Source organism: Phalacrocorax carbo, chromosome 16 (genome assembly GCF_963921805.1).
Source record: "Phalacrocorax carbo chromosome 16, bPhaCar2.1, whole genome shotgun sequence".
In the NCBI taxonomy this organism is placed as follows: Eukaryota; Metazoa; Chordata; class Aves; order Suliformes; family Phalacrocoracidae; genus Phalacrocorax; species Phalacrocorax carbo.
This window is the reverse complement of record NC_087528.1, coordinates 2,189,952-2,202,695: the sequence shown is the minus strand read 5'-3', so window position 1 is coordinate 2,202,695 and position 12,744 is coordinate 2,189,952. Positions and strand designations below refer to the sequence as shown.

General features: G+C 58.1%; 1 protein-coding gene across 1 annotated transcript; it reads right to left on the bottom strand.

Moving 5' to 3' along the window:
* Positions 1-2,063: 2,063 nt before the first annotated feature.
* Positions 2,064-7,483, bottom strand: FADS6 (fatty acid desaturase 6). Its single transcript, XM_064466953.1, has 7 exons — positions 7,362-7,483; positions 6,770-7,134; positions 5,832-5,998; positions 5,161-5,341; positions 4,088-4,275; positions 3,353-3,532; positions 2,064-2,327 (listed from the first exon to the last, which is right to left on the bottom strand). Exons 2-7 carry the CDS (start codon positions 7,128-7,130, stop codon positions 2,178-2,180), a joined length of 1,227 nt encoding a protein of 408 aa, XP_064323023.1. The 5' UTR covers positions 7,131-7,134; positions 7,362-7,483; the 3' UTR covers positions 2,064-2,177.
* Positions 7,484-12,744: the final 5,261 nt, after the last annotated feature.

Sequence of the window (12,744 nt, the reverse complement as noted above, 5' to 3'; positions counted from 1 at the left end):
CAGCCTCAGCTCAGCGCAGTGATTACCAACCTATTGCCTGGAGAGGCAATGCTGGAGGCTCAGTTCCAAATATCAGCATTGATATCATCCACAAAAAGAGTTGGGTTTAAATTTGGGGCATCGCTTGAGGCAGAAATTTGGGGGGGATTCTGAGCACAGGTCAGAAATCTCCCCTTTCCCCATTAACCTCTGCTGAATCTGCCACTTCTGACAAGGAACAATCCACATATTTCCCAAATCACAAGTCATCTCCCGCTGGCTGAAGGACCTGCGAATGCTTGCCTTTAGATGGCACTGTGTTAAACAATATCCATGAAATCCAGCTCTGAAAGGGCTGTTGCTCCCACCAACGCTTAGAAACATTTTGGGACTGACCTCTGTGCCACATGGGAGGAGAAAGAGCATTTTGTGCCCACAAGCAGGGACACGTGAGGCTGAGATTACCCTGTCTGAACTGAAAGCACCACTAATTTGTGCTCGCCCCACCTCGCTGGAGTCAGACGCACCATTAATTTGGCACATTTAGCATAACTTGGCTGTGATAATCAATTAAAAAACTAATCACGGGGGTGGGAGGGCAGCTATGGGGAGGGTCTTTGCCAGCCCCAAGCCCTGTGTGACCCCTGGGAGCACTCAGGCCATTTGGTCCAGCCTCCCCACCCCACCACTTACAGAGCCAGTGTAACCCATGCTCAAAGGGCGAGAATTTACCCTTTGGATGTTTCGCAATGTCCTGGATCAATAAACCTGCATGGGGCCAGTTAGAGGTGACACAGCAATGCCACCAGCCCAGGACATCAGCATCCCCTGGGCCCCAGCCCAGGCTAAAACAGTAATTCCCTATTTCTGATGCCAAAGGTGTCACACTGCTCAGATTCAGGCCCAGTTTTCCCCACACCTGAGTCTGTATCTGCTATACCGGGACACACCATGGCCATCCCAGCTCCTGTCCCATGGGAACCCTTCTCCAGTGGGACTGAGGGCGTCCCTACACTTGGTGAAGGAGAACAGGGTACGTGATGCCCACAGGACAGCAAACACCACGGGCTGCCCGCTGCAACCCTCTCCCTGCCATGGCCCAGTACCAGAGCAGAGCATCCCCGGGCCTCAGGACACATTTGCAATGTGGAGCCTTATAAATCCCAGTTGTGGAGGGCACAGCACAAATCAGTGAGCGAAACCCCAGGCTCAGAGCAAAGCCTGGAGCCAGCGCTGACTCCCTGCACTGGTCCCAGTTGGGCTGGTTGCCTTTTCTGCTGCCAGCTCCCCACCGTGCCACTGGGCTGGACTTTGTCATCAGTCTTGCAGGTCTGGGGCAGCAGAACACCCTGGGAAAGGCAGGCACATCGTCCCAGAGGGATGGAACCAGCCACGTGAGCATCCCACCCACTGGCAGCAGCTCAGTGCGCTGACTTCACCCTCCCTAGGCAGGGAAAGTCTCCCAAGCCCTGGAGACCTGCCTGCCTCCGAGAGGCGATTCTCCTGCTAAGCTCTTGCAATAGCAGCAATCAAGTCTGGGGTCACTGATGGCACCCCAATATGGATACCCCACATGGGGCAAGGGTCTTTCCCCCAGGCATTGCAGGATATCAGCATGACTTGTTCCAGCAAAACCCAGTAATAAAGAAGATCCACTCCAACATGTTAAGGCTGATTTTGCCAAATCTTTGTTCCTAGGAGGGACTGATTTACCCCGAAGTCAGGCAAAGCGCAGTCAGCAGTGACACAACCCCCTCCCCACGATCTGCCCCTTCCCTGAGCCCCTGATCACACATTTACAGCCCTTTCCCACAGGCCCCAGCGGTCCTCAGCTGGGAACCAGCTCTGGATGCCCCAGACATGGTGCCGCATCCCCCACGTCCTGCTGCAGGAGGCCCCAGCCAGCAGACGTGGGGTTTCCTCTCCCCAGCTGTGAAAGCAGAGTGGATAAAACTAAGCCTTGGCTGGAAATAACTGGGGGAGACCCCACTTTTTCTGGCCCCAGCGTTGCATTGCCTGGCCCTCCTCCTGCAGTGGCTCCATGCATCGTTATCTAGCCAAAAGCAAGACATCGGGGAGAGATGTTTCCTACGCGATGGCTTTATGGAAGCATGTGTCTGTGTAGCCCGGATCCTGCTAAAACCACCCCTGCCACAAGTCCCACAGAAAGCAGCCCCACGAGCCCTGGGGCCCTGTCCTCACTGGATGCCCACGAGCTCTGTTATGGGGGGAGTGTGGACCATCAGCTCCTCGTATCTCCGGAGGAAGAGCCGGAGCCTGGAGGTGTAGGTGTCCTCATTGTATGGCAGCTTCTTCTGCTTCAGGTACTGGGAGACGATGGGTTTGATCTGCAAAGGCAAAGGCAGAGTCACCTCTGTGCTGGATGTCCTGGTGTTTGTACAAGGTTTCCAGCCTGAGGCATCAAAGAGCTCCCTGCAAAGTGCCCAGCAAACGCACCTCACATGCCCAAAACAGGGCTGGAGAAGGCAACACCGGCTAAAACACCTTTGCCATGAAAATCAAGAGGTTTCTCACTGCAGCGACACAGGGAGTTCCCCCTGGCAAAATGTCTTTGCGAGGCTCCAGGACTAGGAGAGATGCCCTAACAAGGCTTCTAATGAGCACCAGCCACGCATGCTCATCACTTACACCCATAGTTATCCCCACCAGCCCACACAGCTGGCTCGGCAGCAGGGCTGGGAGGCTGCCACCAACATAATTACCCCTTCCCTGAAACATGCCTTTGCAGGGGGCAGGTCCTACCAGTCCCGTGAGCTCAAGCAAAGGGCACAACCCAAACCGCACTGGTGTTCCTGTTCCTTCTATTACTATTACTTCATTTTTCCCCTGATTTGAGAGGAAAATAAGTGCAGAGCATTAAATGAGTGGAGATCCCATGCTGAAGGGCAGCACATGGATCTACCTTGGGATCCCCTCGAGCCAGGGCAGTGCTCAAAGCCCACATTTTGAACACACTCCACACCTCAGAGCAACAAGTAAAGGCACGACCAAAATTATAGGGAGATTTGCCTGGACACTGGCTGAAATGAATGCCTGACTGTGTGGCACTGCAGATGCTTTCCCAAGGGAAAAGTTAGGAGGATCCCAAATCATTGGGAGTCTGCTGCAGGCTGGAATTGGGACCAGGGGAAGGAGCAGGGAGCAGAAACTCAGGAGAAAGGGGAGTGGCGATGGAGGGAGGTGAGTTAGGGGCTGTTGTAAAGCAGTGAGAGGTCTCTAGCATGGGGGGAGCATCGCACAGGGGTCTGGGGGCAGGAAGAGGAGGGGGCTTGAGCAGTGTGTTGAGGAGATAGATGATTTTGTCCCTGTGTCACCTACCAACACACTCATCCGCCCCACGGGGCCATCTCACCTTCAGGCACATGTTGTCGGAGAGGCTGGGGAAGAGATGATGCTCCACATGGCAGCTGATGAGCGAGTGGCCGAAGGACCAGTCGAGCAGGGCGTTGCGGGGCAGGTTGAGGACGCCCAGGCTCATGAGGTGGATCCGCTTGGGTTTCCGATCGGCCGCAAACATGGGGAGGCCGATGTGCTGTGGGAGAGGGAGGTGGGGACCTTGTGGCACCTGCCGCCCCCCCGGCCCCTTTGCAGCAGAGCAAGCTGCAGCTCTGGCCATGCAAGGGCACGAAGGTGACGGCCAGGCTGAGCCACATTTTGGGGTTTGGCTGCCAACCCCAGCACTGGTCATCCCTAAAGTCACTCCGTCCTGCACTCGTCTGTCCATGGAGCCACTGTGGAGCACCCCCCGCCCCACCTACACTGTGTGCCACCAGCCTCTCTCCATCCGAGAGATCTGAGATCTGCAATATCAACTGTGTGTGCAAACACACCAACCCCCCACAGAGGACATCACCCTCCAACCCTTTGCACCCATCTGCCCCGATGTTCTCCCAGGGCCACCTCGGTCCACCCCAGCCCCGCCAGCCTGACCTCCCTATGATGGCATCGGCCAAGGGAGGTGACAACTGAGGCCACTCGCCTTAAACCAACACAAGCTCCAGGCAGCAGCATCAGGCTGTCACCGGCACTGGGTGGTGGCTGTCTGTCCCCAGCACCATTGGGACATCTTGGAGCTTCAGGTCTCTACCTGGAATATGTTGACGTGGATGTAGGGATGGGCCAGGAGGGAGCGGGTGAGCAGCATGCAGAGCAGGGCTGACCACGGTGACTGGAAGCCTGAGACATGGAGCAGCAGCCAGTAATGGCAGTAAAGACCCAGAAACATGCAGCAGAGGGTCCGGAGAGCCGCTTTCCACTCCACATTCCTCAACAAATCTGTGCGAGGAAGAAGAGGCAGCACATGGGCAAGGTGTTGATGCTTCCCCACCACCACTGCTCCAGCAACCAAGCTGCCTGGCATGCTGATAAACCTACAGCCCATCCCATTCTTCATCTGCCTTTCCCCATCCTCCAGGTTGGCCCAAACACCCCAGCCCTGCTGACCTGCTCGGTTTTGGGGCTAAGGCCTGGACCTCCCCAGGGCAGTGCCCTGTGCGTTGCAGCCCCGGCAGAGGCTCCAGGTGTGCATCATCACACAGGGATTTGGCTGCATCTTCATTTCTTAGAACTTGTCAAGTCATCATCTGCGTTTTTGGCGTTGCCGAGAGCTGTGCGTTCAGCTCAACAGCCTGGGCTTCCTCAGCCTCTTACTATTTTCTGGGCTTTTCTCCCCAGTTGTTTCCTGGAACTACTGTTTCCCCCAAGCCACTGCTTCGTCTGCCTGAGCTCATTCCATCCCAGCCCCCAGAGACCCCCACGCCTCCACCCCATACACAGTCAGCAAATGCACCCTGTGCGATGCTCTGACCGGCTGGAGACCTACGCGTGACACTGAACCCTGCTACGGCCAAGGGCCTGGGTTAGAGGAGAGCAAATCTGAGGCGCTTTGGGCTCATGATGGCTTTCGCCAGAGCTTTCAACTCTTGACCCAACATAAGAAAATGTGAAGTGTTTCTGAGCACCAGCAGAAAGGAGAGATGCAGCAGATGCCTTCCCTGGAGCAGGTGCAGCATCACCTTCACTGCAGCCCTGCGTGACGCTGAGGGCTGGTGTAGTTAATGTCACGCCCCCAAAGCAGGACCCTTTGGTGGGGCGAGACCTGGACACAGTAACGAGCTCGCGGTACCCAACACCCCATCCCAAGGCGGTTGGGACACATACCAAGAGCAACCAGAGGGGTTATGATGGGCACTGCAAGAGGCGCGATGAACATGTAGATGTAGCGGTTCAGGAAAGGCAGCTTCCAGGTGCTGGAGTCCCCCAGGCCAATGACGTTGGTGTAGCCGTGGTGGATCTTCACATGGTTGAAGGTGGCCTGCTCAGCTGTGAAAGCTGAGCAGATCTGGGAGGAAAGAGAAAGGGGAGGCAATGCCAATAGCTGTGGTGCCAGGGTTGGGCACCTCCTGACTTGGGCTCATGGAGAGGCACCCAGGGAAGATGACCTGCACCCCACAGCCTCCAAACCACTCTAGGAAAGGACTTCTTAGAGTTAAGCACTGAAAACCATTCCCACCATTCCCTGCAACGCACTCTCCTGCTCTGCAGCCCCGCGGCCAAGGGGGCTGATGCCAAAACCCACAGCCCAGCACGTCACAGGGGCTGTCCCCAGCCAGGGGTTCACCTGCTGCCTCCAGGCAAAGCCCCGCAAGCAGGGATCTTCCTGGTGCTCCCTGGGGTAGCATCACTTTTAATTTAACTCTCCTGCCTGGAAGTCAGGAAGCTTTTGGCTACATCTTGGTCTCTGGTGCTGTTCCTGAAGGGCTTGGTGTGCTGGCAGGGTGCTGATGGGGTTTTTGGGGGCCCCACCATCTGAACCCTGTGGTCCCACTCACCTCAATGAAGAAGATGGCCCACACTTTGCCCCAGGACTTGGACTCAGTCAAGGCATTGTGACTGGCCAGGTGGCTGCCCTTCACAGTCAGGGTGTGATGCACCACGCCGAGGATGAGGATGCCCGCCAGGAAAGGGATGGCCTGGGCTGACCGCAGGCACAGGAACCCTGCAGAGAAACCAGCTGGGCAGGAGTTTGGCCACGCACGTGTGCTGCAGCCCTCCTTGCCTCCAAGCCAGGCTGGAGGTGTTGCTACACCCAAACATGCCAGCCGCTGCCCTAAACCTGTTTTTCAGAGGTAGTTACAAGTATTTAAACTGCCCAGGCCAGAAAGCTTCCCTCCACACCATCCTGCATGGCCAGACAAGCCATGCCCGTCATCGTGCTGAAGGTTTGGCCACTTCCAGCCATGATGGCACCAGGCACTGCTGGTGCCAGGTCCCATCCCACAGCTCCAGCTGGGATCCCGCTGGTGATAAATATGACCCTGTCAGGATTTCAGCATCCTCAGGAATTCAAAAGCAAGAGAAGGCACTGGCTGCAGCTTTCCAACTGTGCCACCAGAGCCCTGTGCTATCCATGTCCCCCTGCACCTGCCACAGCCATCATCACCCAAACCTCCTGTCCTGCCGTGGGGCACAGATGGGGCATGTCTCTCCCTGTTCTGCCCTGTGCCCATCTGCCTGGGTACCATCCCCTCACCCCAGGCTGTATCCCGGGTGCCACCATCACCCGCTGCAGGTTTCCAGCAGGGTCAGGGTACCCCATGGCACGGGATGAAGGGGTTATTGTGGCTTTGTTACAGGTTTAACAGGCTGTAACACAGGCCTCCAGCACAAAGGAAGTTGCACCACCAATGCAAAAGCCAGGAGGAGGCGGCAAGATCCCCCTGGGACCCCCAGCTGTGGTTTGGGGGTGGGGGGGGCTGAGCCGAGTTACCTGCCGGCAGCAGGAGGAAGCTGAAGGCGAGGATGCTGATGTCCACACCATGCCGTTCCCACCAGCTGCTGCTCTTCACCACTCTCTGCACCAGCTCCGAGAGCTCCACCATCAGGGCTTCCTCACGCCGCCCCGGCTCCTGCCCCACTTGCTGTGGGGCCCCCCCAGGGGTCACATCCCTGTCACCCCGTGCTGCACGTGGCTCCCAGCCCTCTGCCATCGTCTCCGTCCTGCTGCCATCGGTAGGTGGCATGTCCTGGGGCGGGGGGTCCCCTGTCCCCCTGACGCAGGGGGTACCGCTGACCTCGCCGTTGACCTGCTGTCCCCTCCACCTCACCGGGTCCCCGTCCTCCAGCGGCATCTCCCTGCCAAGCAGAGACCACACCGGGTAGGGGAGCACCCACAGCACCCTGACCCGCTGCAGGCAGGCTTCCCAGCTCCCACTGCAGCCGAAGGACACGGGAAGGGCAGGGATGGAAAAAAATAAACAACACGAGGAGGACGCAGACAGGGGAGGCAGCAGCAGAGCCATCCAGCCTCCCACCCCGGGGACACGCCAGCCACCACCCGGCCACCGCAGCCCCCTACTCACGCCAGCCCCGGCGCCGCGGCTCTCCCGGTGTTGGGTGTTTCGGGGCGGCCGGCCAGCCCGTGCGGCACCGCACACCGGTGCCGTGCAGCAGCGATTTGGAGAAGGGAGGAGCAGGGGAAGACAGGGAGGAGGGCAAATGCAGATTAGCGATGGCAATAATCCGCCTTGGTGGCCCATTCCCGGGAGAAGCCTTCGTGGCAGGGGCCATGGGGATGACACTCGGCCGAGAGCACGGGGAGCAAGGGCAGGCAGAGGAGGGAAGGAGTGGAAAAAAAGATGGAGAGAGGTAGTGGAAACGCTGGAGGGGAAGGAGCCAAGTGCCAGAAATAGCCCTGAGAAACCCAAGTGGAGCACCAAGGATGGGGATAGGGTTTCGCTTCTGCCAGGGAGCGGGAGCAAACGTTGCCCGTCCCACGAGGGAGCTGTTTTTGGGAGAAAAACGGCCTTTTTCACAGCAAGGAGCAGGCTGTGGGAAGGAGGGGACAGTGCACGGCTGCGCGGCTGCTTGCCTGCGCCTGCCTGCTTGCCTGCCTGTCTGCCCAAACTGCTACGGAGCCGCTTAGCACCCTCCTCTGTGCGGGGGGGGGGGGGGGGCACACCAAGCCCAGGGGCACCCACAGGGGACCCAGTCACCCCAAATCTGTGCCCAGCAGCCATAGCACCCAGCCCTGATCCTCACAGAGTCCCCCTTCTCTACTGGGCTGTTCTCAGGAATTTAATAAGAATTTCCTCCCTTTTCCATCGCTGCCTTGACTAATCACCCAGACACAGGGCAAGCACCCCAAAGGCTTTGGGGATGTCTGTGCACAGATCTGCACCTCCTGAGCCCCATTTCTTTACAGGGGAACACTAAAAACACATCGCTTCTCACCGGGGCACTGCATTTCTTCTTGTTTTCTTATTTCTCTTAACCAAAAAACTGAATTGGCTCAGCTGATCCACCAAAATCTTGATGAACACTGACATCTAGCAAATCCACAGATGAGGCAGGTTTGCTATACCCATCGCTGGGGTACCCCAGCCCCAAACTGGGACAGGCTCGGCGCCTCCAGTAACAGCACATCACTGCAGCGACCCACAGGGAAGCAAACCCCACACCCAGGTTGCACCCAGCTCCAGGCAATTGCTGTTATAGACTGGAAAAAAATTAATAAAAATTTAAAGAAAATAGCACCTACTGCCAAAGGGGCAGAGCTGAGGGTGCCCTCGAGACCTGCTGAGGTTTCATTTCTACTGTAAGAGCTTGTATTACGACAGACTGTTTCCAGAGCCAGGGACACTAACAAATTAAAGCGGCGTCCGAAGCCCAGCAAGCTGCAGGGCTGGCTGCAGCCGGCCAGGTCGGCGATTCATTGTGATATGCAGCACAGCTTTCATCACCCGCTCCTTAGCGAGGGAAGCCCGCAGCCGGGGAGAGCACCCATGGGTGCTGCCGGGCCAGCGGGAGGTGGGTGTCAGATCCAAAGGGTGCATCGGGTGGGGCTGCTGGGTCCGCTCCTGTCTGGTGTCTTCTCTACCTTCATCACACCTCGGATACCACCACAAGGGATGGTGGCAGCACGGTGACAAGCCCTGCTCCGAGGGTGCAGGGGCAAAGGTGAGCGGTGGCGGAGCTGCCATTGCACAAGTGCAGAACGGGGCAGAACTGGTTATGTGGTGGCAGCTGAGGAGGAAGAGGAGGAGGTGGGGATCAGCCCCACATCCAAGACCAACACGAGCCATCAGGATCCCACCGCAGCCAGCGGCGAGCGTGCCGGTGTGTGTTGGGAAAGGCAGGCACATGGCATCGCTTGGTCCCGTGCCACCACTGGGAACAGAGACCGCCTGGAGAAGAGAAGAAATAATGGGTTGAAAACCACACAGGGAAGGCTGAATTTTGGCTTCTGGGAAAAGGTGTAAAATCCGTAAGAGCCTCTTGCTTCGACTTCCAGCAAAGGTGGGATTCGCGATGCCCATGGAGGAGCAACAGCCATACATAGGGAGAGTCTGCAAAACCACAAGGAGAGACAGAAAATTCAGGGCTCTAGCCCTAAATCTGCATCCTTGCTGCCTTGCAGAGCTCCATTTTCAAAAGAAACATTTAAACCCTTATTTACACCTGATATTCCACCACATGTGAGCCAAGCCATGCAATCCTACTGACCCCACTGAGATTTTAGAGATGAAAGCTAATGCTGACTTGGCCCTTGCACCATGGGCACAAACACCTCCAATTTAGCAGGAAAAACACATTAAAGGGTCAGAAATCCTTCAGTGCAGCAGGGTGGCCAGAGGGGATCAGCATAATCCCTGGAAGAGCGAGCTCTTCCCAGCGGCTGCCAACCCCGCAGCTGTCCCTTGCGTGGCACAAGCGCACACATGCCAGGCTGGCAGGACCCAGCGGAACGCAAGTGCTCCCTGCTGATCTCCCCAGGGCTCCCCCAGCCCATGGGGCAGTGCCCACTGCAGCCCCCCAGGGGGCCATTTCCAGCCCCAAATCCAGGACCTGTTTTCAAAAGTTGCACAATTTGCACCCCGGAGATTGAGGGGCGGCAGAGGCCCCTTGGCAGCCTCTCCATCCCTATGGCCACCTACTGTGCGCACCCTCCTCCTTCTCCTCCTGTGAGGAAGGAGTAGGCTGCAGGGGCTGGCAGTGGGGCACCATCAGCTCCCCTGGCTGCCACAGTCAGACACCCCAAAACCACCATCCCCTCCTTCCCCCAGCATCACTGGGGCTGTAGAGATCCACTTTTTTAATACCTGGGTTTGGGTGGGGTGTTGTTCCCCCGACCCCTGCTCTTTCAGGCCAAGCAAATTTGGGTAAATTAACTTAATGAGGGATTAATTACCACCATCCCCTCCCCAGCAAGCAGAGCTTAAGCACTGTCCTCTTTTCCTTTGGGGGTCTGGCAGAGCCACGGGGTTCTCAAGAAGTTTAATACCTCATGCCAACCCTCTTTCCGAGCCTGATGGCTGAGCAAGGAGCTCCATCTGCAGGCAAAACCCTGTCTCCATCACCCCCAAAAGCAGCTCCGCCCCCCCCAAATTCAGGCCCTGGCACAAGGGTGCTCAGCACATCCCAGGCTCCGTGGCCGAGCAGCTCCCGTGGCCGCTGCCAAGCCAGGAGCTCAGCAACCTGCCCACCCACCCACACCAGGGCTGCCCCATGGCCGGCCAGGGCACCCCAAACCCTCCGTTCCTGGGGCTGTGGGGTGAGGAGAAAGCGAAGGGCCAGCTCGGGCAGGCACCAGAGGGAGTCACAGCTCCGCACAGCGGCTGCCCTCGCTGTCATTTTGCCAAAAGCGCAGGATGCCCAGCCCTGGGCTGGTGGGCTCCCAAAAAGCGAAGCCCAGCCTGATCCATGCACCGGGGTGAGGAGGTCTTGATGGGTGCCGGGGCGGCATGGCCACCCAGCCCCAGCCCATGGGGTGCAAAGTCTCCCAGCGACCGAGACCCCGGGCGCAGCTGTAGCTTCTCCCCAGGGTCCCCGTCACGGCGGTGCCAGGCTGGGATGGGGCTGGCAAGGCGGCGGGATGCCAGAGCTGGCCAGGGCTGTTTGGTAGCTCACGTGCTCCCAGACCCACTGGGACATGGCAAGGCCATGCTTTTAACCTTAAATAAATACTCCCCTGGGACATCTCACTGTTTGCAGGGAACAAACGGTCACTTTGAACAATAGAAAACTTCCCGCTCGTGCTCGGCACCTCCGGGAAGAAACTAGATCCCAGCACCAGCTAATCTGGCCGATTGGTTTGTGCCAGCTGGCATGGCACAGACCGGATGGCAGCAAGACGGGGCAGGCAAAGCCGCGCTGCCCTGTCTCGGGTCGTGCACAGGCTGCCGGGAGGCACCGCGGCTGGAGGCCGATGGTTTCATCCAGCCTCTGTGTTGGTCCGATGGCACCTTGCGCTGCCCCGGCACCTCGGGAGGAAAGCGGCTGAATGGCAGAGCCTCACAAAGGGCATTGCCCGGCTAGAAAGGGGGTGCAAGGCCCACACCCCCAGTGTCAGTCACACCATCTTTGCGTTGCTGCCTTACCTTCCTCGTCCCTGTTTGACCCCCAGATGGGTGCTGCGGGGGTCGCACATGGGGAATTGCTCTGCTAAACCTCAATAATGTTCACCCCGGGGTGAGAAGAGCCAGATTAGCCTGCCAGCAGCAGCCGGGCATGGAGGCATCAGCCTAGCTGCTCCGTGCTGCAAGCTTTAGGGGCCACACGGAGCAGCAGGACCTGAGCCCGCCTGGCTCTGGGGCCGGGACGATGGTCCTCCAGGTCCTGGCCAGGCCAGTGAGCTTCAGTGCTGCAGGGATGGACCACGGGCATCCCCGACTTGCAGAGCAGGGACAGACCCATGGAACTGCCAGTGCAGAGCGGGAGGCTTTTCCTTGTGTGGGGTCGGACACATGCTTGGTATCAGCTACACCGCGGAGGGAACACAACTGCCTTCCTCGTCCTGTTTTCAGTAGCCATCTGCAAACACAAGAGCCCCAAAGCCCAGGGACAAGCTCTGGCTGTGAGTCCCTGCCTTCCCCAGGCTGCAGGGCTGGGTGAGACCTGCAGCAGCGATGGTGCGGGAGATTTATTCAAAGCCAACTGCACAGAAAACCAAACCCAGCACAAAACCCAGCCCCGAGCCCTTGAACATCACTTCCCAGGGCTCAAAGCCTTGGTACCAAAATCCATCCCTGCCCACAAGCACCCCGGATCCCCTCGGAGACTCGCCGCATATCTATCACTGGCCCTTTTTGGCCACCACCACTGGAATATCCTGATACCGTACCCAGACAGCGTTTTCAGTTTTATATATCAACAGTGAATAAAGCAGTTGTCATCCACCCCCCTGCTCCAGCCCAGCTTAATTTCCAAAGCCTGGCTGAAGGTGTCAACTAATCACAGACTTCCTCCACTTAGCAGCTCAGGGCAAAGGTAATCACGGGTTTGGGTGCATCTGCTCTTGCCCCAATCGAAACTGCTTGCCCCCACCCCTCGGTCCGTGGCGTCACCGCCTGGCCAGGTGTTACCCAACGCAGGCGCACGGCGGAGATGCCACAGGCTCCATCCCACTCCACTTCCAAAATGCCAGGCCTGCCACTGGTGGTACCACAAAGGGATGCCCGAGCCCTCCCACCCACTGGCCCTGCAGCTCTTTTGCGACCCTGGAGGGCTGAGGGGTCCCAGCCTGGTGGCAGTGGGTCCCAAGGAGGGAACCAGCCATCGCTCCAGTGCCGGTCGTCAGCCAACGATTGGGAAGATGCCCCTGGGCACAACGCTGCACCTCCAGTCCTCAAAAATTAAATAAATTTTTTCTTGTAACTGTGGCATTGCTCAACTCCAGAGGCCCCCCCGCCCCGCTCCCAGGTGCCCTCCCAGTCCCCAAGCCAGGGCCGCCGGGGCTGGGCACAC